The sequence below is a fragment of the Equus quagga genome, chromosome 12 (genome assembly GCF_021613505.1).
Source record: "Equus quagga isolate Etosha38 chromosome 12, UCLA_HA_Equagga_1.0, whole genome shotgun sequence".
NCBI classification, from domain to species: domain Eukaryota; kingdom Metazoa; phylum Chordata; class Mammalia; order Perissodactyla; family Equidae; genus Equus; species Equus quagga.
In genome coordinates, this window is record NC_060278.1 from 81,104,635 (window position 1) to 81,126,219 (window position 21,585).

General features: G+C 56.4%; 1 protein-coding gene across 1 annotated transcript; it reads right to left on the reverse strand.

The window, feature by feature from the left end:
* Positions 1 to 138: 138 nt before the first annotated feature.
* HSPA12B (heat shock protein family A (Hsp70) member 12B) lies at positions 139 to 20,573 on the reverse strand. The gene is made up of 13 exons (XM_046678997.1): positions 20,116 to 20,573; positions 14,944 to 15,003; positions 13,227 to 13,324; positions 12,089 to 12,213; positions 7,654 to 7,840; positions 7,206 to 7,310; positions 6,828 to 6,944; positions 4,778 to 4,952; positions 3,811 to 3,897; positions 3,281 to 3,385; positions 2,915 to 3,173; positions 2,384 to 2,487; positions 139 to 1,783 (listed from the first exon to the last, which is right to left on the reverse strand). The coding sequence occupies exons 2-13, from the start codon at positions 14,984 to 14,986 to the stop codon at positions 1,128 to 1,130; spliced, it is 2,061 nt and encodes a 686-aa protein (XP_046534953.1). The 5' UTR covers positions 14,987 to 15,003; positions 20,116 to 20,573; the 3' UTR covers positions 139 to 1,127.
* Between the last annotated feature and the right edge of the window lie 1,012 nt (positions 20,574 to 21,585).

Consider the following 21,585-nt stretch of genomic DNA (forward strand, 5'->3'; position numbering starts at 1 on the left):
GAGACAGCAGCATCCCCTTCTGCTCAGTTCCAAGCCCCATGCACAGCTGAAAGCCTCCTCATTTCTTTCTTGAATCCAGGCCCCCTCCGCTGCTCCACTGCTGGGGACCCCTCTTGTGAGGTACCAGCAGGCCATGGCTTCACCTTAGGCATAAATGCTTTATTGTCACCTTAAGGTTCTCAGGCAGGTGGGGCTGTTGCATGTCATGGTTGGAGGGAGGTGCCTGACATTTCATACTCGGGGAATGAAAATCACCCTGCCATAGGTGGGCAGGGAATGTCCTAATGGCACACTCAGTTGACGGCAGAGTGGGACCAGCCCTCCGTGCTCCCTGTCTTCCCTGCCCCTCAAATCCTTCTGTGGCTGGGATAGAGTACAAGTGGGTCATTCACAGGCTGCCCTTGGGGCCTTCCCAAATGGGTCATTTGTCCTGAAGGAAAGGCCCCTCAGCATGCTGCCCCCACATCCTATCATAAGTGCCTTCACCCCATACCCTCCTCATTAGTCGGCTACTGCCCTTTCTACAATTAAGTCACACTAGGGTGGTCAGTACCACACCCAGGCCGGTCCTATTACCCCTGCCCCTCTTGGGTCAGCTTCCAGTCATTTTTCTGTGACACAGGGCTGCTCTGCCTGGCTCCCTGTGCGGGCTGCGCCCATCAGTCAGTGCACTCGGCCCTTCAGGCCCAGGCCCTGCACAACCTCTTCCTCCTGCTGCCCCTCCTACCGCAGCCTTGCTTGGCCTCCCCTAGCTGCCTCTGCCCCCACCCCCACCCCCCACCCTCCCCACTTCAGCCCAGGGCTGTCTTCTGGTGTATTCTGCCTTCTGGGTCAAGTGCTCCCTGTGGACGTGCCGTCTTACAACCCCCTTCTAAGTCTCCTTGACCTCAGTCCTTGGCAGGGCCCTTCAGCCTTCCAGTCAGCGGACCAGGGCCCAATCCCAAAGCCAGAGTCCCTTGATGTGTCCCCACCTGTACTCCTGCGACCTCATCCCCGGGTCAGGAGGGCGGGGAAAGGGGCGATGACATCAGAACCAGCAGGTTCGCCTACCCCAGCAGGCTCCCTAGGCCCCGGAGCGAAAGAGGGAGGGGCCTGCAGGGGGGTGTTGGCACTGCGCCCGCGCGTCCTCAATTGGAAAGAAAGTCGATAGCGGCGCGCACGGAGCGATTGGTGCTGACGTCGACGGCAGTGACCTTAATCTCGGTGTCGCCAAACTGCATGGCGGCGCGGATCTCGCGGCGGCCAGGGGACGCGCCGGTGGCGTCGGGGCCGCCCTCGGCGGGCTCGAGGTCGAGGCTGAGTGCGCCGCACTTGCGCACGCCCGGGTCGGTGATGAAGCGCGCGTCCTCGGCGGCGCAGCAGTACAGATTGATGAGCACGCGCCGCTGGCCCGGGCGCGCCGGGCAGTAGCTGCGCCGCACCTCCTCGCCCAGGGCCACGGACTGCTCCGCGGCCACGAAGCGGTCAAAGACGTCGGTGCACCAGCGGCGGCCATCGCGAACCAGCAGCTTGTCGGGCGGGTGGCGGCCAGCCACGAAGCGGTTGAGCACGCCCACGCCGTAGGTGAGTGGCGAGCGGCGCACCCGCACCACGCCCGGCGCCTGCCCGAACAGCACGGCGCCTTTGAGGATGGTGAGGCCCACGTCGTGCGGGACCACCACGCGCAGACCGCGGGCTCCCAGCGCCGTCTGCACCGCGTGCTGCAGCACCGCTGACTCGGCGAAGCCGCCCACCAGGAACAGCAGCTTCACGTCCTGCACCTCGGGCCGCCCCAGCAATGCCTCTGCAGGACCGGGTGGGGGTGGGGGTAAGGAGAAGGAAGCAAGGCGAGGGAGCAGAGAGCCCGAGCCGCTGAGGCCACCACTGCGTGGCCACTGGCACCTTCCGTCCGCCCACCTGTACCCTCCTGGCAGCTAAAAACTAGCCATTTCACTAAAATGGTAGCCTTGTTCTGATGAAGAAAAACACTGAGCGCTTTCATTGAGGGCTCCGCCTCCCCAACACTCTTCCCCCCGCCCCCCCAACGTGGATGGCATGAGATAAGGATAGGCAGCTACACGTACTAAATGCCTACTGTGTACAAGGCATTGCACTCTCTTTAGATATTTCAGCTCATTTAGATTCCTATCCTAACAGTTTTGGGAACCCATTATCACCTCATTTTATAAATGGGGAAACTGAGGCACCAGAGATTATTTGATTTGGCGGGACTACACATTGTCCATCTTAATCTCCACCGCACTAACTCCAGGTGTTCCAGATGATTCTGGGTCTCATTCCAGTGTATGGTTGTGTGGAGGTTTCCAGGCACTAATAGGGGGAATTATTCCCACATCTGGGGATGTATGTGGGGTGAATGGGGGACGCAAGCTCAGGCTCTCACCTATATGCTCAATGATCCCGCTGACCGTGGGCTGAAAGAGCTCGTTCATGGCCTCGCAAGACATCCTGAGCATTCCCTGTGAGGACCACTTCACGACGTTCAGGCTATAGGCGGTGAAAGGGGCACAGGCGCATGGGTCAGGGTCCGGGGTTCTGCCCCAGCTCCAGCCCGATGTGCCTGGGCACCGAATGCACATTGTGTGTTATCCCAACCCCATTCTCTCCGGGGTTCTTTAGTCGTGGGCACGCTCCAGTTCCAGGCATGAGGTCCCAGCAGAGGAGCCTCCCTGTGGCTCCGGGCGGGGAGGAGACAGATATCGGCCTTACCCTGGGGGCTCAAGATTCTCTCGGCCCAGTTCCGGCTGCGGATTCCAGCTGGGGTACTCATGCCCCTCCCTCTGCCGCCGGGGCTGGCACGATGTGTGTGCCGGGCGGCTCAGGTGGAACCACACTGCCCCCTGGGGCCCACACCCTCCCTTGTAGGGGCGTTCCCCATCCGGAAACTGCCTGAGCCCGCGGTCCCCGGGCGCACCTGCTCCTGCGCAGGGCCGTCTCCACGTTGTGACCTCTCTGCTTGCGATAGAAGTCGATGAAAGAGAAGGGCAGCGAGATGTTGAGCGCCCCCGCACGGTGCGGGCCTGCCGTGCGTTTGCGGGCCTCGAAGGCGATGGTCAGATCTACCCAGGCTGCTGGCCGTTGCCTTTTGAAGGTGGCAATGAAGTCCTCACCGAAGATGCGGCCCAGCAGCTGTTCGAAGGCCAGGTCCACGCCCACTGCGCCGTAGGGGCCGCCTGGAGTGGGGCAGGGAGTGAAGGGGAGTCAGCGCCGACACTGCCGCCAGAGGGCGTTGGCGGAGCCCGGGCGCGCTGGGTACCAAGGGCGCTGCCTGGCTACTCACCAGACGCCTTGTAGAGCTCCTTGAGGGTGCCATGTGGCTGCTCCAGCTGGTGCACAGTCAGGTCCACGGTGCCTCCCCCGCAGTCTGCCACCATGTAGCGGTCTCCTGCAGGGGTGGCCGTAAGGACACATTCGTGGCCTGCCTTGCATCCTCAGCTCTGCGCGCCCTTCAGACTTACCCAGCTTGCAGCCCTGCCCCAGGTCCCGAGCCCTGCTCGCGGAAGGGGGGATGGGGATGGGCCGTAAGGGGCTTAGGTGCTTGAACCTCAGGCCAGAGGGTAGGGGCGCAAGGTGCGTGTGGGAGAAGGTTCCAGGGGGACCTTCTGCAGACAATCCCCGGGAGGAGTGGGAGTTAGGGGCGCGGCTGTGAGTGGGGTGGGGGTACAGGGGACTGTGAAGGGACTGCCGGGTTAAGTACAGCCGATGGAGGAAGAAGGGGCGGAGTTTCTAGGGGTTGGAGCCGACTTCGTTAACTTTTCCCTGCCGCCATTTGTATATGGTGCCCCGCAGGGCATCTCCCCTTCCCCCCACCTGCTTGCAGCTCTGCCCACAGCTCTCCGACGCCTGACTCCACCAGGAACGTGCGGCTGTGGCGGGACCTTCGCAGCTGCTCGCGGGCTGGGAGTTGAGGGACAGCGGGACAGTGAGGTTAGAAGGAGGTGTCTCGGCTTCCACATTCAACCCCCATCCTCCCGCCAGCGCTCGCCGGAGACTCCTGCTCCACTCCTAACTGGGAGAGAGCAGTACTGAACCCCAAAGAGTCTAGAGAACCCGACGGGTTAATAGCAGGCGCTGTAGCCAACAGCTGAGGGAAGTATTTCTGGCCCCAGGGCCTTCCCTTAACGCAGGAGGGCTCAGGCCATGGCAAAATCAGGGTTAGGTGGTTTCAGAGGAGCTGTGTGTGTGTAGCGGGGGAGGTCTTGGGAGTTCAGGACTTGGGCCCTCTCCCTGTCATGGGAAATGGCATCTGGGAGGGTGACCAAGGTTGACCATAGCTGTCTCAGTGCATGGTCCTGACAGCAGGAGCTTGGGGCTGATGGTGGGGAGGACAGCTGATGTGCCAGGAGGGGAGCAGCAGCTGATTCAGTGTCTGTTTAAGGGGAAGCTCCCGAAGACCCCTCCCTCAGCTCAGAGTGGGGACCAACTTCCTCCCAGTCCTCCTTTGTCAGTACCAGAGCATGTCCCCCCAGGGGAGGCTCACCCCTCACCTCAGACTCAGGGCTGGGCTGAGCCCTACCCTCCTCAGACAGTGTTTCCCTAGGGCAAGGTGAGATCTCCACCCTCAGACTGGGCTCCCCAGGGTGAGGGCTGTGCCTCCTCCCTCAGACTGAACTCCACCAGGGATGCTTCTCCCTCCTCAGATTGGGCTCCTCCTGGGTGAGGGGGCCTCCCCTTCATGCTGGACATGGCTGAGCTTCTGGCCTCAGGGACCCTCTGACCCTACAAGGGCAGCTGCCTCCAAGCCCACCACTGGGCAGTCCCCCTGGGGGCGGCTCACCCTGCCGGAAGCTGGAATCGATGGAGCGGCGCCCACCCAGGCGCCCACTGCCTGGGGCCCGGCTGCTCAGGTCCACAAGCTGGTGCAGACGCAGCTTGCGGCAGTAGACAGAGGCGGCCTCAGGCTCCAGGGCGATGAGTAGTTGCTCTGCGTCCTCTCTTGACACCAGGCCGGCCTGAGGATGGGTGTTGGGTAGGGCCAGGGAGAACCATGGGCCAAGCATCACTCCTAAGATGGTACCCCGGGGCAGGCAACAGGGCCCCGTCGGGCTCCGGCCTCCTCATTCACACTCCACCCATCCACCCATGCCAACCCTCTCAGGCCCCTCCATGCTGCACAAATTTGGAGCTGCCTCACAACCTCCTGTGACCAGGCTGGGGAGGGGCATGGCCATGGTCAGGGATGCCATGAGGTCACCCAGCAGGAAGAGACCCTAGACAGAGTGAAAACCTAGAGAGCCTGGGATCTGCCCCTCCGAGATGCCCAAGGTGGTCCAGGCTGCAGCAAAGTCCCCTTCACAGAAGGGCTGCCCAGCTGAGCGCTGGCTGAGGGTGTTAGCGGAGACTTTAGCACAGTGTGTGTGTGTAGGGGTGTAATGGCCAAACCACCAATCAGAGGAGATGGGAGGGGGCCCTTTGGCTCACTGAACCTCTTCCTCCTCCAGGCTGGTGTCAGACAGTGGCCACAGGCCTCCCACTCCTGGGAGAACTTTGTTCCCCGGGAATCTGATATAGGAGGAAAGAAACTCTTAACAGTAAAATTCCAGGCACCAAGACAGGCCAATTGAGGAGAGAAAAACACTTGGGATCTGTCACTTCCTGCATCAGGACAGGGGATCCCTGTAGGGAGCAGTTTATGGTTTTGTGGGCTTCCCCAGATTCTAATCAGGTGGGGGATGGGGATGGGTGGGTATCGAGACTTCCTGCCCAGGGCCAGCCCTTCCTGAGCTGGCAGCCAGGAAACAGTATGGGAGGAAGCAGCCTGGGTAAACCAGCAGGGGGCACTAGGGTGGGGGTGTTTGCTCTGGCTGGGCACAGTCTTGCTTTTATCCTGGCAAGGGGGATGCCCAGTAGGCTCAGGTTAGTTCCTTCCAGTGACAAGCATAGGCACCTGCAGACCTGGCACCTGGAGCATGCCTGGCCCCCAGGTGTGTGTGTGGGAGGGTTGGGGGCCCTGGTATCCTCCGACGGGGTCCACAGGCAGGCCTGAGATCCCCTTTGGAGGTCCTAGGATGCCCCCCAAGGGCCCAGGGGCTGCACCTCCCCTTTCTCCAGACCTTTGGACATCTCTTATGGTAGGAAGCCCAGCAAACATTGGCCAGAATCACCTCTCTTCTTAGTTCCATAGTCCTGTTTCCACTGTTCAGGCACTTACAATGGTGGGGGCTGTGCTGGGGGTGGAGGTTCCTGAAAATACTGCTGCTGGCTGATGTGGATGTGCTTGGTGTCCTGCCCAGCTGCTGTGAGCGTTGGTAGCTCCTGGCCCACAACTGCCCCCTTCTCTGGAGAACTGCCCTCAGCTGAATGGGAACCACCTCACCTGGAGAGGTTCCCCCGAGTGCCCCAGCAACCAGTGACAGGCTGATATGGATTTACAAAAAGCCGGCCCCCTTGCCTCACCTGGCCAACTCCGGGGTACAGTTCTCCCTCCAGAGCGTTCCATGGAATCAGGCAGAGGCTTCTCCAGTTGAGAACACATCCTGCTCAGCTATTTCTCCTCCCCTGCTTTCCTCACTCCCCTTTCTCTTGAGAGTCCTTCTTCAATAGGCCATATGCACAAGATTCCCCATCTTGGGCTCTGCTCCTAGGAAACCTGACTTAAGACAGTGACGAAGCTGGCCTGGGTCGTGCCACTTGTCCCTCTGCTCTCTGTTCCTGCAGGCTCACTCCCTCTCCTAGTGGCAAGAACCTTCCAAAATGCCCAGCAGGGGAAGGCCGAGGTCTTTACACAATGACTCTGTGACCCCAAGGGTGGTGGGGTGGAGGAGGGTATGGGGCCACCCCCAGGGCCCTCCTGAGCCACATCTACGGCTCTGTCTGCACATCCTCACCAGGTAGGCAGCCTCTCGCATGAACTGCTTGGCTGGCTGTTTCCAGATGGCAGGCACCGTCAACACCCAGCGTACAGTGTCCTTCTCTGGAAGCAATGGACACTGCTCTCTCAGCTCCTGGAGCAGGAGGAAGAAGTGAGGGGAACTGCTGGCTTGGGGTGGGGGGTGGGGGTGTCTTCAGCCCTCTATGGGAGCTGAAGGAATTAATCGAGCCTCAGGAAGGATTTCCCAGCTGAGTTGGAAGAATCCCTAACACTCCCCAGCTCCCAAAACTACGGCCAAGGCAGGCTCTACTAGATAGGAAGGCAGGAGACTGGAGAAGATGACCTCCAACAGTGTCTCCCCATTGGACAGACAGGGGATGGGGCCGCAGCGCACCTGAAGGGCGTGCTCCTTGAAGAAACGCAGGGCATGGGCGAACACCTCCAGGGCAGGCATTTTCTTTCCATTTACTGCCTCTAGCTGGGTCTTCAAGGTGAGATCCTGGAGGGGACACAGGGTGACTGCAGGAGACCATAGCTCTGCCCCCATTACCTGATGACCTCTCTCTTAAAATCACCCATTTTCTGGTGTTTCTCTTCTTGGCATCATCCCTCTCTCGCGCTAATCTCACTTTAGATGGTCCCAGCCCCTCTCTTTAGCCCCACACCTCCTCTAACCCTAACCTCACCCCTTGGCCCTGCCTTCATTCCTTCTTACATCCGAGCTCCGCCCCCTGAGCCCCGCCTCACCTGGAGCTTTGCCTACCCTCCATTAGTCCCGACCCTTTCCCTTCTGGCCCCACAGCCCTGGCTGAAGCCGGGTCCGGAGCCAGAATGTGGCTCACAGTGGCGCTGTGGATCTTCATCTTGAACTTCTCGAAGTAGAGCCAGTCACGCGCTTCCTCAGGGTCCAGATCGTGGTAGTAATCACGGGCAGTGTAGCCAAAGCTGTGAAAGGCGCCCTCTGGGGTCAGCAGGAGGCAGGTGGGGGTCTTCTGATGAGCCACGCCTGGGTCTCCGCCTTCCCATTTCCTGCAGAGGCACAGGCTGTCAGTGTGGTCAGCAGCAACCCTCCCTTCGTGGGTTTGGGTGCTGGCTCTGGGACCAGCAGAGTGACCTTGGGCAGGCCACTTAGCCTCCTAAAGCCTCAGTCTCCCTGTCTGTAAAATGGGAATGATAATAGTACCTACCTCTTTGGGTTCTTGTGAAGATGGTGCTTGGCATCCACTTAAATCTCCATAAGTGGGATCTTCTTTCTATCCATGGGGCCACGAGTCCCATCTGACATTCTCAGCTTCTGCTCCCTCCCATGAGGTACACCATTTGACTCGCCTCCCCGTACCCTTAACAAGCAGCAGCAAGCTGTCGTCCTCCTGCCTGGGTCTGGTCTCCTGATGCGTCTCTCCAGGACCCTAGCAGAGTCCTTCTCCCAGTTTGCCCTCCTCTAGGGCATCTTCCACAGCCAAGCTCCTTCAAGGCATTTGTGATCATTCCTGTCTGATGCACCTCAGCAGCTACACCCCGGTTGACTGCACCTCCAGCAGGCCCCCAAAACCTGAATGAGATTCCAAACCTCCCTGTCCACAGGCACCATGTAGCCCTCTACCCAGAACTCCCTGCCCAGTTCACTGGCCTGGCCAATCCTCCCTCCCTTTCCTCTGCTTTCTCTGATGCCCTGACCCCTCTAGGCTCAGCTCATCCCTGCAGCCGTTTAGGGAAGGAACTGAGAATCCAAGCAGGAGGAAGGGCAGGTGTAAATGCTAAGAGGCATGAAGGAGCAGGGAGAACCAACCATAGCTGGCGCAATATACAGCAGGAGAAAATACAGGAATGTTAAAGTCAGTCAAAGAAGAGCATCAGCTGCCATATCGGAATTCTATCTTGCTGGGTTTGAAGTAGGGGAGTGAGGCGGCATGACAACATTTGCATTTAGAAAGGTCACTGGTCCCCATGTAGCAACAGACTAGAGGGGAGGGAGGATGGAGAAGGAACCTCAGGGAGAAGGATATTACAGCTGTCCAGGTGAGAGAGATTGGGGCTGAACTTAGGGGTGGTGGTTGTGGAGAGCAGTGGATAGGTATTCCAGTGATATTAGGGAGACAGAAATGATGGGGCTTGGTGGCTGGTGGGGGTGAGAAGGGCTTGGGAGGAGACCAGGATGTCCCTTAGTTACTTAGTGTGCCTGTCACTTCCACAGGACAGACAGTATCCCTTCATGTGTCCTTGGCCCCAGCAGGGGGCCAGCATGGCCTCAGCTGTGTATGCTGAGGAGTATGCCAGCTGGGATCCCTGAAGCTCCTAGACAGCTATAAGTGCCCAGAGCCTTTGTGGCTTCATGTGGATGTGGAGGGAGCAGAGGAAGTGGAAGGACAGTCCAAATGCACACAGGTCAAGTCCCTTGTATCTTTGGGGCAGTGACCCTTCTGTCTGTCTCTCCATCCAACCTTCTATCCAGCCTCCCAGGCCCTGGGGAGCATCCCTGATCCCCTATCCCAGTCTGGGTTGGGAGCTTTAGGGTCTTCCACCTACTGGCTGCAGCCCCACTAAGATATATTCAGATGATCAGGGTCTCGAGGCTTGGAGGGGAGTGTCAAACAAATGTTTTGTTCAAACAAAACTCGACAACATCAGAGTGGAATTTTTGAACATCTCTTTCAGAGCAACTGTATCACTTGTCAACTCAGTTAACCCTCTGATCCTTCGTTTCCTTGTTTTTCATTTGAAATGTTGGACCTTGGAATCTACCCTGTAGCAATCCCAGCACAAGTTTCCAAGGAAAGATATTCATTGCAGCACTCTCTGAAATAGTGAAAAATAAGAGGAAAAAATCTCCTGAAAACAATAGAAGAATGAATCAATAGAAGAATGAATCAATTATGAATAAATTATGACACATCCATACTATGGAATACTATGTAACTGTTAAAAGAAAGAGGTGGCAGGGGCCAGCCCGGTGGTACAGCAGTTAAGTTCGCACATTCCGCTTCTCAGTGGCCTGGGGTTCGCCGTTTCGGATCCCGGGTGCGGACATGGCACCGCTTGGCCAAAAGCCATGCTGTGGTAGGGGTCCCAAGTACAAAGTAGAGGAAGATGGGCATGGATGTTAGCTCAGGGCCAGCCTTCCTCAGCAAAAAGAGGAGGATTGGCAGTAGTTAGCTCAGGGCTAATCTTCCTCAAAATAAATAAATAAATAAATAAGAAAGTGGTGGCAGTGTATTGATATGAAACGTCTACAAAATAGTGTTGAAAGTTTAAAACAAGGCAAGTTGTACGATTTCTCATTTTTATTTAAAAACCGAATGTATGTTAAAAATAGAAATACCATATGACCCAGCTATCCCACTACTGGGTATTTTTCCAAAGAACTTGAAATCAACAATTCAAAGAGACTTATGCACCCCTGTGTTCATTGCAGCATTATTCATAATAGCCAAGACATGGAAGCAACCCAAGTGCCCAGCGACTGCTGAATGGATAAAGATGTGGTATATATATTACACAATGGAATACTACTCACCCATAAAAAAGACAAAATCGTCCCATTCGCAACAACATGGATGGACCTTGAGGGTATTATGTTAAGTGAAATAAGCCAGACAGAGAAAGACAAACACCATACGATTTCATTCATATGTGGAAGATAAACTAACACATGGACAAAGAGAACAGTTTAGTGGTTACCAGAGGGGAAGGGGGTCAGGTGGTGGGCACAAGGGGTGAAGAGGCACATATATATGTTGACTGACAAAAAATAATGTACAACTGAAATTTCACGATGTTATAAACTATTATCACCTCAATAAAAATAAATAAATATATAAGATGTAGAAAGGCAATTGTGAGCACTGTGAAACTTTCAATAAATTCTTCACATCAAAAAAAACCACATGGAGGCCAGCCCCGTGGCCGAGTGGTTAAGTTCACATGCTCTGCTTTGGTGGCCCAGGGTTTTGCCAGTTCGGACCCTGGGTGTGGACATGGCACTGCTCATCAAGCCATGCTGAGGCGGCATCCCACATGCCACAACTAGAAGGACCCACAACTAAAAATACATAACTATGTACTGAGGGGCTTTGGCGAGAAAAAGGAAAAATAAAAATCTTAAAAAAAAATATGTGCATATATATGTATGTGTGTTTGTGTACAAGTCCAGAAAAAGATTTGTGTATTTTACTGTTATATTTCAATAAAAATTTAAAATTAAAAACAAAGCCCAACAAGAGGATATGAATAGAGATTTTTCCAAAGAAGATATACAGACGGCCAACTGGCACATGAAAAGATGTTCAACATCATTAATTATTAGGGAAATGCAAATCAAAACTACAATGAGATATCACCTCCCACCTGTCAGAATGGCTATAATTAGCAAGACAAGAAATAACAAATGTTGGAGAGGATGTGGAGAAAAGGGGACCCTCATACACTGCTGGTGGGAACGCAAACTGGGGCAGCCACTATGGAAAACAATATAGACATTTCTCAAAAAATTAAAAATAGAAATGCCATCTATCCAGCTATCCCACTACTGAGGATTTATCCAAAGAACATGAATTCAACAATTCAAAGAGACTTACACACCCCTATGTTCATTGCAGCATTATTCACAACAGCCAAGACGTGGCAGCAACCCAAGTGCCGAGCAACTGATGAATGGATAAAGATGTGGTATATATGTACAATGGAACACTACTGAGCCATAAGAAAACACAAAATTGTCCCATTTGCAACAACATAGATGGTCCTTGAGGGTATTATGTTAAGCAAAATAAGCCAGACAGAGAAAGATAAACACCATATGATTTCACTCATATGTGGAAGATAAATAAACACATGAGAAGGAGAATAGTTTAGTGGTTACCAGAGGGGAAGGGGGGAGCTGTTGGGCAAAAGGGTAAAGGGGCACGTATATATGGTGACGGATAAAAACTAGACTATTGGGGGTGATAACGATGCAGTCTATACAGAACTGATATATAACAATGTGCACCTGAAATTACAGAACGTTATAAACCAGTATGACCTCAACAAAATAATTTAAAAAAATCAAAGCGAAGCCCAGCATTTCCTGTAGAGGGCAGGGAGCTGCTCCAGTTGAGGCTCGGAGCCCAGACCTGGGGCCTATCCTCCAATGTTTTGCCCCAGTGGGGAGCCCCAGATGAGGAGTGGAAGGAGCTCTGAAGAGACCCCTTGTCTCCTCAGTGTCAGTACTGCTGGGACCAGGCCTATCCCAGGGTATGAGGACTCCCCCCACCAACTTCCCAACCCAGCCGCCCTCACCTCATCATGTGGATGGCCTCAGGGTCACTGGCAAAGCTGAAGGCATAGCCACTGGATGTGGTGCCGAAGTCGATGGCCACCACCACAGAGAAGGGGGCCGGCTGGGGGGTTCGGGCCTCGGGCTTCTGCAAACAAAGCCTAGAGTCAGGTTGCACCCCACAGGGCCAGGCTGACTGCATGTGGGAGCTCCTCTCCTCTGCTGGCTGTGGTCCAGACCAGCCCTGGCCCACCCCCACCTGCCTGCCTGCCTAGGCTCCCCTCCCCTCCTAGGCTCCAGGCTGAGCCCTGGAGTTGCCAACTGCTCAGAAAGCCCACGGCGTCTCAGGTAGCCCCATGCACTTTTTGGCTCAAGCTCCTGCTTTCCTGCTTCTGGTTCTCTGGTGGCCTTCTGCCTACACTGCCTTAGCCCCGCCCCCATCTCACATCATTTCACAGCCTGGCACCAGCCTGGGCCCAGCTGGGAGCAATTTTGCTCCTCCGGGTTGCTTCATAGCACATGGACCCATGTATATTTGACCCTCTTGCTCTCTGTGGCTACAGTGACACAACCAGACGCTGTCTGGTTTTGTGGCAGAGAAGAGAGCCCCCACGCATGCGCCCAGAGTGGTCCCTACCTTCTCCCAGGCCAAGCCTGGGCTCCTTGAGAACAAGGGGGTCTCCAGGCTGGATCACTAGAGGGAGGCCATTCTAGGTGGGGTAACCAGGGAGCTTGGGGAAGGCTATGTCCTGGATCCTTCAAGCCAGTGCTATCCAAATTATTTTTTAGCAACATGTCTCCTCCTCCCCAGATATAACTTGTATTAAGGTGGGGCTGTGGTAGAGGGAGGGAGAGCAACTCTGGGAGGCCCAGTGCTCTGAGGACCGGGAAGAACTACATGCCCATAGGTCCACCTGCCCCAGGCAGGCTTGCTGCAATGGCCCCTGGACGTCATCCTGGAGGGGGCTCAACTCAGTAGAACTGTTACCCCTACCATCCAAGGTCACCCGAAGCTACCCTTCCTGGAGAACATGACTGGAGTGTGCAGGGGCAGCAGGCATGGTGGCACCCCTAGCCCAGAACAGTCTAGCCTTTGCTCTCTGGAGCACGACCCCCCTGCACAGCACCCAGGCCACCCACCACCACCAGCTCCGGGCTTACTGGAGACTGCGAGGGTGTGAGGGGGGCAATGCCACAGCTTTCCTGGGTCCTTGGGGAGCCGGGTGGACTGGGCACTGGGGACTGCTCTGGGCTGGAGCCTGCAAAGAGAAGGCAAGTCACTCTAGCACAGTCAGGTGGGGGGTTGGCAGCGGGGGAGGTGCTCCATCAGTCCTTGCTGGGCCAAGGCAAGGAGCACCCTGCTGGGGAAGGGGGAGTGGGAGGGAGGGCAGGAAGGACACGAGCGAGAAGAACGGGGAGGCAGCTGAGGGCCCATTATCAGCTAGAGGCGACCCATCTCTGGAGGGTGACCCAGGCTTCACCTGGGGATTCATCGTCTTCCCAGCACCCCTCAGACACAGCAGGGGAGGGAAGAGATAGAGAAGCATTGTGGGAGACCGAGTCTAGAGACAGGAGGGCAGGTGAGCTCCCAGGGTGGGCCTAAGGGTGGAGAAACCAGAAAAGGTGGGGGGACTATATACCTGAGTGGGAATGGGGCCGCTCCCCACTCCCAACTAAAGCTCAGCCACGTGGTTATAATCAGGACCTGAGGGAATCGCGCCCCTTTCCCTCCCCAAGAGCCACAGACAGGCCCAGCTGGCTGCCTGGTGAGGATCAAGGGGGTCAGCACCTCCCCCAGCCCAGCCCTGAGCTGAAGGGTGTCCACAACACTAGAAAGTCGCATTCTAAGGCCCCCCCACCATCCCCTGGCCCTCTACAACACACATACACCTGGAGTCAGCGTTTGGGTGCAGGAGACCCCACAGAGACCCTCTCGCAGGCCCAGGACTGACTGGACCTTTGGCGGGAGGAAGCAGTGCAGCCCCCAGAGGTCAACCCAAAGCCTGGCTTGGAGGCTCAGGCAGCGCAGGGGGCAAGAGGGCCTGCCTGGCTGGACATCCCCTAGGTGTGGGCTGGTGGCTTGTCACCACCACCTGGGCTTTGCTAAGACCCCTGTGAAGGATACTGGGGCTGCCCTGAGATTCATGTGTGGTGACAGGGAGGCTGGCCAGGGAGGCTGATGGGGTTTGGCGTGAAGACCCATGGACAAATCAAACAGGTCTGTCTGGTTTCCGGCTGAGCCAGGGCCGGGGCCTGTGTTCCCTCAGCTGCAAGCATGTGGCCCTGACAGTCCCAGCCCTCCCTGGCCTTGGGGTCCCCTGGGAACATATGTGAGGGGCCAGGCACGAGGGGGACTCTAGGAAGTGCCTGGAAAGGCGGGAGTCCATCTTGAGCTGCTGGAGGGGCCGGGAGGTGGTGCTCATACTCTCAGGGCTCCTTTATCTCAGGCGGCCAGCACAGGACTGGGCTCTGCCACCAGCTCCAGCTTGAGAGGCCAAGTTGCTGTGGCTCGAGCCTGGGAAGGGAGGCAGGAAGGAAGGCCCAGCCTGCCAGATCTTTGTGAGTGGACTTCCTGAGGAGTGTCCCTCCTGCCTCCTGGCCTCCCACCCCTGCAGAGAACCCAGGGCCTGCTCCCAGACCAGGCCCCAGGCGGACACTCACGCACACACAGAATTCTGTGTACACACCCACCTGCAGACATACACACTCTCACACAAGGTCCTGTGCACAGAGATCTGCCTACAGGCAGACAACACACACACACACAGAATGGCGCTCAGGAGCCTCGATTGGGAGAGGTCCCCATGGACAGACTGGGGGTGGGTCTCAGCGCCGGGGTGAGTGGGGTGGTGGGTTGGGGGGGGTTGGGGGTTCTTACCAATGTACAGCCCCTGCAGGCCCACCTCCGGGACAGTCAGCATCTCTGCAGGCCCAGTGGCTGTGAACGGAAGGGACAAGCAGAGTGGCATCTATTTGTTCCTTTGTTCCCTCACTGAATGCTTATTTATTTTATTTATTGACTTTTGGCCAAGGTCCTTTGAAGCAAATCCAAGACATCATGTTGTTTCACCTACACATATGTCTCTCCAACAGATAAAGACTTTTTAAAAAACATCACCACAACACCATTATCATATCCAGCAAAATTAACAGTAATTCCTTAATCTCACCTAATGCTCAGTCCCACAGTCCCAGCTTGTCTCAAAAATGTCTTTTTAACAATTGCAGGGGCCAGCTGGGTGGCACAGTGGTTAAGTTTGCATGCTCTGCTTTGGCGGCCCAGGGTTCATGATTGGATCTCAGGTGAGGTCCTACACACCGCTCATCAAGCCATGCTGTGGCAGCATCCCACATACAAAAAATAGAGGCAGATTGGCACAGATGTTAGCTCAGGGACAATTTTCCTCAAGCAAAAAGAGGAAGAATGGCAACAGATGTTCGCTTAGGGCCAATCTTCCTCACGAAAAAAAAAAAAAACACTTTGTGGAAATCAGGATGCTCCTACATGTTTTTGGGTGCCCTTTCTGTGCCAGGTGGTGGGAGACATCAGTGACCCAGAGAGACTTGGTTCCTGCCCCAGGAGCCCACAGCCTGGTGGGGACACCATTCACAATCAGATGATCACACAAGTCAATTTGAGATTACAAAGGATGCTGTGAAAGTCACAGCTGGATACAAGCAGGGCCAAATGGGGAGCATAGTAAGGCTGGAGAGAGGGGCTGGGCTGGCCTGATGCTGCAGGCAGGCCCTCGTGGACCCTATTTTAGAGTTGGTTTTATATGAAAGGTAACAGCAAATCCTGAAAAGTTTGAGGAGCCAGAGTAGGGATGCGGGCAGGACTAAATTTGCGTTTTGAAGTGTCTCTCTGTCTGCATGGGAGCGTGGATTACAGTGGGGCAACATGGAAGCAGGAGCCCAATTAGGGCTCCAGGTGACAGCTGGTGGTGGCTATATGCCTTGAAACAGGAGTGGAGACATTTAAGAGACAGTCAGAGGTTAAAACCAACAGGGCTGATGGAGGATGGCTGGATTGGACGCGGGAGGTTAGGAAGAAGGTGTCAAGGGGGCCACGGTGTGGTCAAGCTAGGAGATGGAGGGTGAGATGGAGATGACTGGAAAAGGGCAGGCTGGCAGGAGGAAAGTGGCGGGGTTCTTGGTGCAGTTTTCAAACTGCTAAGAGAACATACCAAGGAGCCAGATGCCGTGTGATCTCAAGGGCAGGGAGAAAGCTGAGGTGGAGATGTGCGTTTCAGAGTCATTGTCATGGGAGGCTTGGCAGAGAGAAGAGAAGCTGTGCCTGAAGGCTGACTGGAGGAAGGTGGGCTGGCCAAGGAGACCCAGATGCCTGCCATGGTTTCACGAAGACCCATAAGAGACGGGCGTGAAGCTAGATGCCTGTGAGAGGTTGTTAGATGACTGGAAACATCTTGTTTTAATGGCAGGCATTTTGGTGGAATGGCGGAGATGGGGTGGCAGTCAGGCAAGCCCAGGCGAGGAGCGAGCAGAAGATGAGAGAACGGACCTAGCGGTTCTGAGAAGCTTGGCTGAGACCAGGAGCTGATGTGAGGCAGTAGCTGGGAGAACGTAACGCTTGAGGGAGGAGAGGAAGGGTCTTTCTTTTCTTTTCTGAGATGGGAGGAACTTGAGCTTGTGTCTGTGAAGTTCTGGGGGCCAGTGTAGAGGCAGCGTCCTCCCGGTCATGGACAGCTTTGATGTTCAGTGTGGTCTCAGAGGAGCAGCACTGGGTCCCCGGGAGCTTGTTAGAAATGCAGAACCTCGGGCCCTGCGCCGGACCTGCTGAGTCAGAACTTGCATTTTAGCAAGATCCCAGGTGGTTTGGTGCACAGTAAAGTTTGAGAAGTGCTGCTCAGTGTGTCCCTGGGCCAGTCTTCAGATCGCCAATGCTATTGTCCTCACCTGTGGGCCTGGCTGCCTCCCTAAACAAGGGTGGGGGCTGCCCAGAGCCCACACCCTCTCTGTAGCCAGTGGCCTGATCAGGAAGTTTTGCTAACAAAACCCAGGCAGACACAGAGCTGGGCACCATAACACCCATACACACATAGGCACGCACCCTTGCTCGTGCACAGTTTCCACAACCCAGCCTCGTCATGGACACCCAGACATGTCCAGGACACTCCTGCATGGCCAGCAACATGGAGATTTCCAGACACACCCAGTCCTGCTGTCACTGGAGGCTCACAGTTGGATGTCCAGGAATCAGAATCAGGGGAAAGATAGGGACTGGTCATGGGCACTCATAGAGCAGCTGGGTGATGCTGAGAAAAGGGAAAGCAAAACGGGGGGTGGGTATGGGCCTTGAGAGCTAGGGACAGGAGCCCAGCTAAGGTGACGGAGTGGCATGCTAGAGGCGGTACCCACTGGCTCACAAGAGCTGATTCTGTGCATCTCTTCCCAATTCCGCATTCACTGACATCACATTGGTAGCTTGAAATCAGCCATAGTGGGAGCATTTACACCACAGAAATTGGCAAACACTACAAATCAGGTTTTTCTTCCTCTTGGAGAGTTGATGGTAAAACATGGACCAGTACACCACTGGATCAAGGTCACAAGGGAGAAGCTGGCAGCCTGGTTTGTATATTGTTTCCATTTTTCAGCAAAAACTTATTGAGCATTTCTTTGTGTCAGACTCTGGCTAAATGCTGGGGAAACACATGGTTGAATGAATGAATGGGTTTTCTGGACTAAACCTTTTGTATCTGGAGGAGAAACATTTTAGAACCACCAGGAAAAAAAGACTCAGGAGGCATCAATCTAAGCTGGATTCCAGGTCTATACCGTGTGCCTATCATCTCCCCAGCTCTCTGAAGCCAGGCCAGTTATCTGCCACCTCTGAGTGTATGATACATTGGGTGCCCCTAGACTGGGGCCTCGGGACTGGCAAAGGTCTAGAATGGTACCTGGCCGGAATGTATCATGTCTTCTAACTGTGCCTCAGTGCCTTTCCTGTAAAATGGGTCACACAGGGTGCTTGTAAGGACCTACAAGTCCAGGTAAGGAAGTGGTTGATAAAGGTGGGGAGCTGGCCAGATGTGAGCAGTGTACTTTCTCTTCAGGACGTGGATTGTGAATTTTCTCTTCTTAGAAGTTTTTGGTCTTATTGAGACTTTTATTCTAGTCATTCTAAGTTCCGTAGGGAGGGAGGGGGATCAATTGCGTTACAGAAGGATCCTACTGATGCCTTGAAAGGCGGAGGTAGAAGACGTTGCCAGCCCTGCAAGCAGGCGCACACGCCCGGGGGTCTTCGGGACATGCCCCACATGCATACATGCCCACACACCCAGAAACATTTAAGGGGAACGCTGACCACAGGGCTCAGGACAGCCTCAGCTCCCCAAAGCTACATCTGCGCAGACTCCACAGCTGGAAATGGGGGGAGGTAGACCCCCACCCCAGAGACCCACTAATTTCAGAGTGGTAATGTTTATAGTTTTGAGAATAATTGGGTGGAGCAGTTTGATTTACACAGAAAGCAACTTCATTTCCTGGCTACAAGCGCACGCCAAACTCTGGCCCCAGCCTAACCCCCACCCTACCCACAGACAGACTCTTAACCCTGCCCATGGACTGACCCCTGACCCCTGGCCTCATACTGACCTCCAATCTTCAGCTTCACCCTGACCCCTGGCCCTGAGTTCTACCCAATAAGCATGAACTATTAGTCACTGGGGACCAGGATAGGGTGTGGTCGAATAGAGACTTGAAACCAGAGACTCCCATCCCAGAGTGTCCCCTAGACGTACAAAAGCCTAGGACTTTCTGCCTGATGGTGAGATTTCTCCAAGGATCACCTTCTGGGTGGGGAAGTTAAGGCTGGGTACTTATGCCCTCCAGGCACTAGGGGTGTGTCGTGTTGCTGGATTTCAGGGCTCCACACAGACCTGGCCTGTGCCCATCAGGACAAAGAGCCCACCCAGATCTTTACAGCTCCCTCCCTCCCCCGCAGGCTTCCTGTCACTGGGACCCTACCTCTCCCATCCCCTGCTCTCCACTCATCATCTTTAAGGGCCCTTTAATGGAACAGGACAGTCAGCAGGCAAAGAGAGGCCGCAGGCAACTCCCCCAAGCCATGGATTGGGCCAACCAAGGCCCAAGACACAGATCAGAAACCCCCAAAGGCTGCCCCAGCCTGTCTCTGGAGAGGAGCCCTCCAGGAGACGGACCAGTAGGAGGCTGTGGAGTGGGGTGGCTGCCTCCTCCTGTGCTGGGGCAGGGAGTGACAGAAATGGCCTCCCACGGCCCCTCCCTGTCCTCAACTTTTCTTTGCATACATCCTGACCCATCCCCATGGTCCTCATCATGGGAGCAGCTAGTTCACAAACAACCTCTGTCCTACATAGCCCAGGGCCTGCAGCCCCTCCCATCCTTTGCCCCCCAGTCCCCCTGACCTCCCTGACTTTCTAGGGTCCAGGCCTGCCTTTGCTCTCAGGGAGTCCATATTCTCAAGCTCACTCTCTTGGTCTCTCTCCCCAACACAAGCTTGACTCACAGGTCCCCTACTGCCCCCGAGAGAGCCCAGACCCCACCCCATCTGGACCTCCAAGCTGGCCTCACAGAGGGAAACAGAGGTCCCTGGTCAGGAAGCCAGCCCACAGCCTCGAGACACTGGCACCCAGGCCACCCAGCCATTCTCCAACTTCCCGAACCACAGGCCCTGGGACCTCCCCCTTCCCAGGCACCCCTCAAACACGCACTCAACCCCCGGGTCTCTACCTCAGGCCTAAGCACAGTGTCCTCCACAAATTGGCTCCCTGGAGCAGCCCCCAGCCCCACCCCAGACTCCGACCATCCGCAGAGCGGGTGTGGGGTCCCAAAGCCGGGATGGGAGCCCAAGGTCCCTTGGCCAGTTGCCCGGTCGCACCCGCAGCCCCGCTGAAGACAGGGGCTTGCAGATCTGTCCCCAGCCGGCCCCCCAGGGTCAGAAACTTTGTGGTGGGGTCGCAGCCGACAGCCCGGGACAGGACGACAAACCCCGGCGCTTTCTTCCTCTCTGGGAACCCAGCAGCCCCGACCCAAGCCCAGCACTCACCTCCGCCCTCCTGACAGCCGGACCTCTGTCCAGCTGCCTCGATTCCGGCCGCGGTGGTGGCCGTGCCCTGCCGCGGCGGCCGCAGCCCTCGACGTGCGCCTGGCCAGCGCCGCTGCCCGCCGCTCCCTCCCCCCGGCCGGATGGCCGGCCGGCTGCGCCCCGGGGCGGCCCGCGCTCGCAGCCCAGATGTGCGAGCCCGGGGCGGGGCCTGCCTGCGCGGGCCTCCACCGAGGGGCCCAGCCTGGCCCTGCGCCCGCCCTCCCTGCGCCCCTCCCGCGCCGCGCCCCCGCCGCCGCGTCTCCCCCGCGCCGCCCGCAGCGTGGGGGGGGGGGGGGGGGGCAGGCAGAGAGGGGAGGTGCAGCAGGGGAAGAGGAATTCCAGACCCCACGTTGGCCTCCCGCCGCCCAGCTGTGGAGGGCTCCCCTGCCCGCCCCAACAGGCCCAGCTGCTGGGGAGGGAGAATTCTGCCCTAGACCCTCACAGTCCCTGCCCCACAGCCCTCCAGTCCCTGCCCCACACCCCTCCAGTCTCTGCCCAGACCCGTCCAGCCCCTGCCCCAGACCGCTCCCCTGAAGTTTCCTTTGCCTCGTCTCCAGTAGTCAGACAAGAGGCCAAATTGAGGGGGAGGGCTGGCTTTTGGGTCCCAGGCTGTGGCCCAGCTCTGTCCTTGTTGAAGTTTGGGGCAATGAGGCAAGAGTTCTCACCGGTTGGGGCCTCACTCCTGGCGAGGGGACCACTCGGAACTCATCCTGCCTTGGCAAGGAGCACCCAGCCCCTTCCTGTGGGGACTCACAGCCTTCTTCCTGTCCTAACACAGGCCCTGTCGGGAATGCTGGGATGTGGCCTCCAAACAGGTAGAGATTCGGTTCTGCTAGGCCCCTCTAAGGCAGCTGACTTACCAGGGCCCCAGCCCCGCTCCAGTTCTGGCAAGGCCTGGGCCCAGCCCCTTCCCCTCTGCCCAGTGTGCCCCCACAGAGGCTCAGGCTGAGCATGGGTGGAGTGGGGGCCAAGGACTGCTTCTCAGTGAAGTCTCTGTAGGCTAGGGGGCTGGCCTCCTCTCTGGTCTCCCACCCCCTGGGCAGACAAGGCCCCTGCAGTTCTCTGAGCTTCACAGTTGCCCCTCCACCTCAAATCTTTGCAGGACCCTTTTCCCTCCCCTGAATACTTTCCTCCCCCCTCTCTGCCTATCTAAAAGGCTCCCAGTTAAAGTATCACCTCCACTAGGCTTGTTGCCTTTATTGTCAGGGCCACTGCCCTAGAGGGCCCCTGCAATGGGGTCCAGGTGGGGGGGGGGGTGCTACACCAGACAATTCTGGACGTCGGTACCTGGCCAGCAAGCCAGCAGCCAGTCAGCAGCCTCCACTGGCTGCTCCAAGTGTGTGTCTCTGTCTGTTGGTGTGTCTGTGGGTGTGTGTGTGTCTCTGTCTGTTGGTGTGTCTGTGGGTATGTGTGTGTCTTTGTGTGTCTATG

Excerpts from the sequence above, each read along its gene's own strand:
- HSPA12B (XM_046678997.1), bottom strand. The coding sequence starts at position 14,986 with ATGCTGACTGTCCCGGAGGTGGGCCTGCAGGGGCTGTACATTG. Across the intron at positions 3,898-4,777 it reads CGATTCCAGCTTCCGGCAGG|CCCGCGAGCAGCTGCGAAGG; the intron begins GTGAGCCGCCCC and ends CTCAACTCCCAG. Across the intron at positions 2,488-2,914 it reads ACGGCCCTGCGCAGGAGCAG|CCTGAACGTCGTGAAGTGGT; the intron begins GTGCGCCCGGGG and ends CACCGCCTATAG.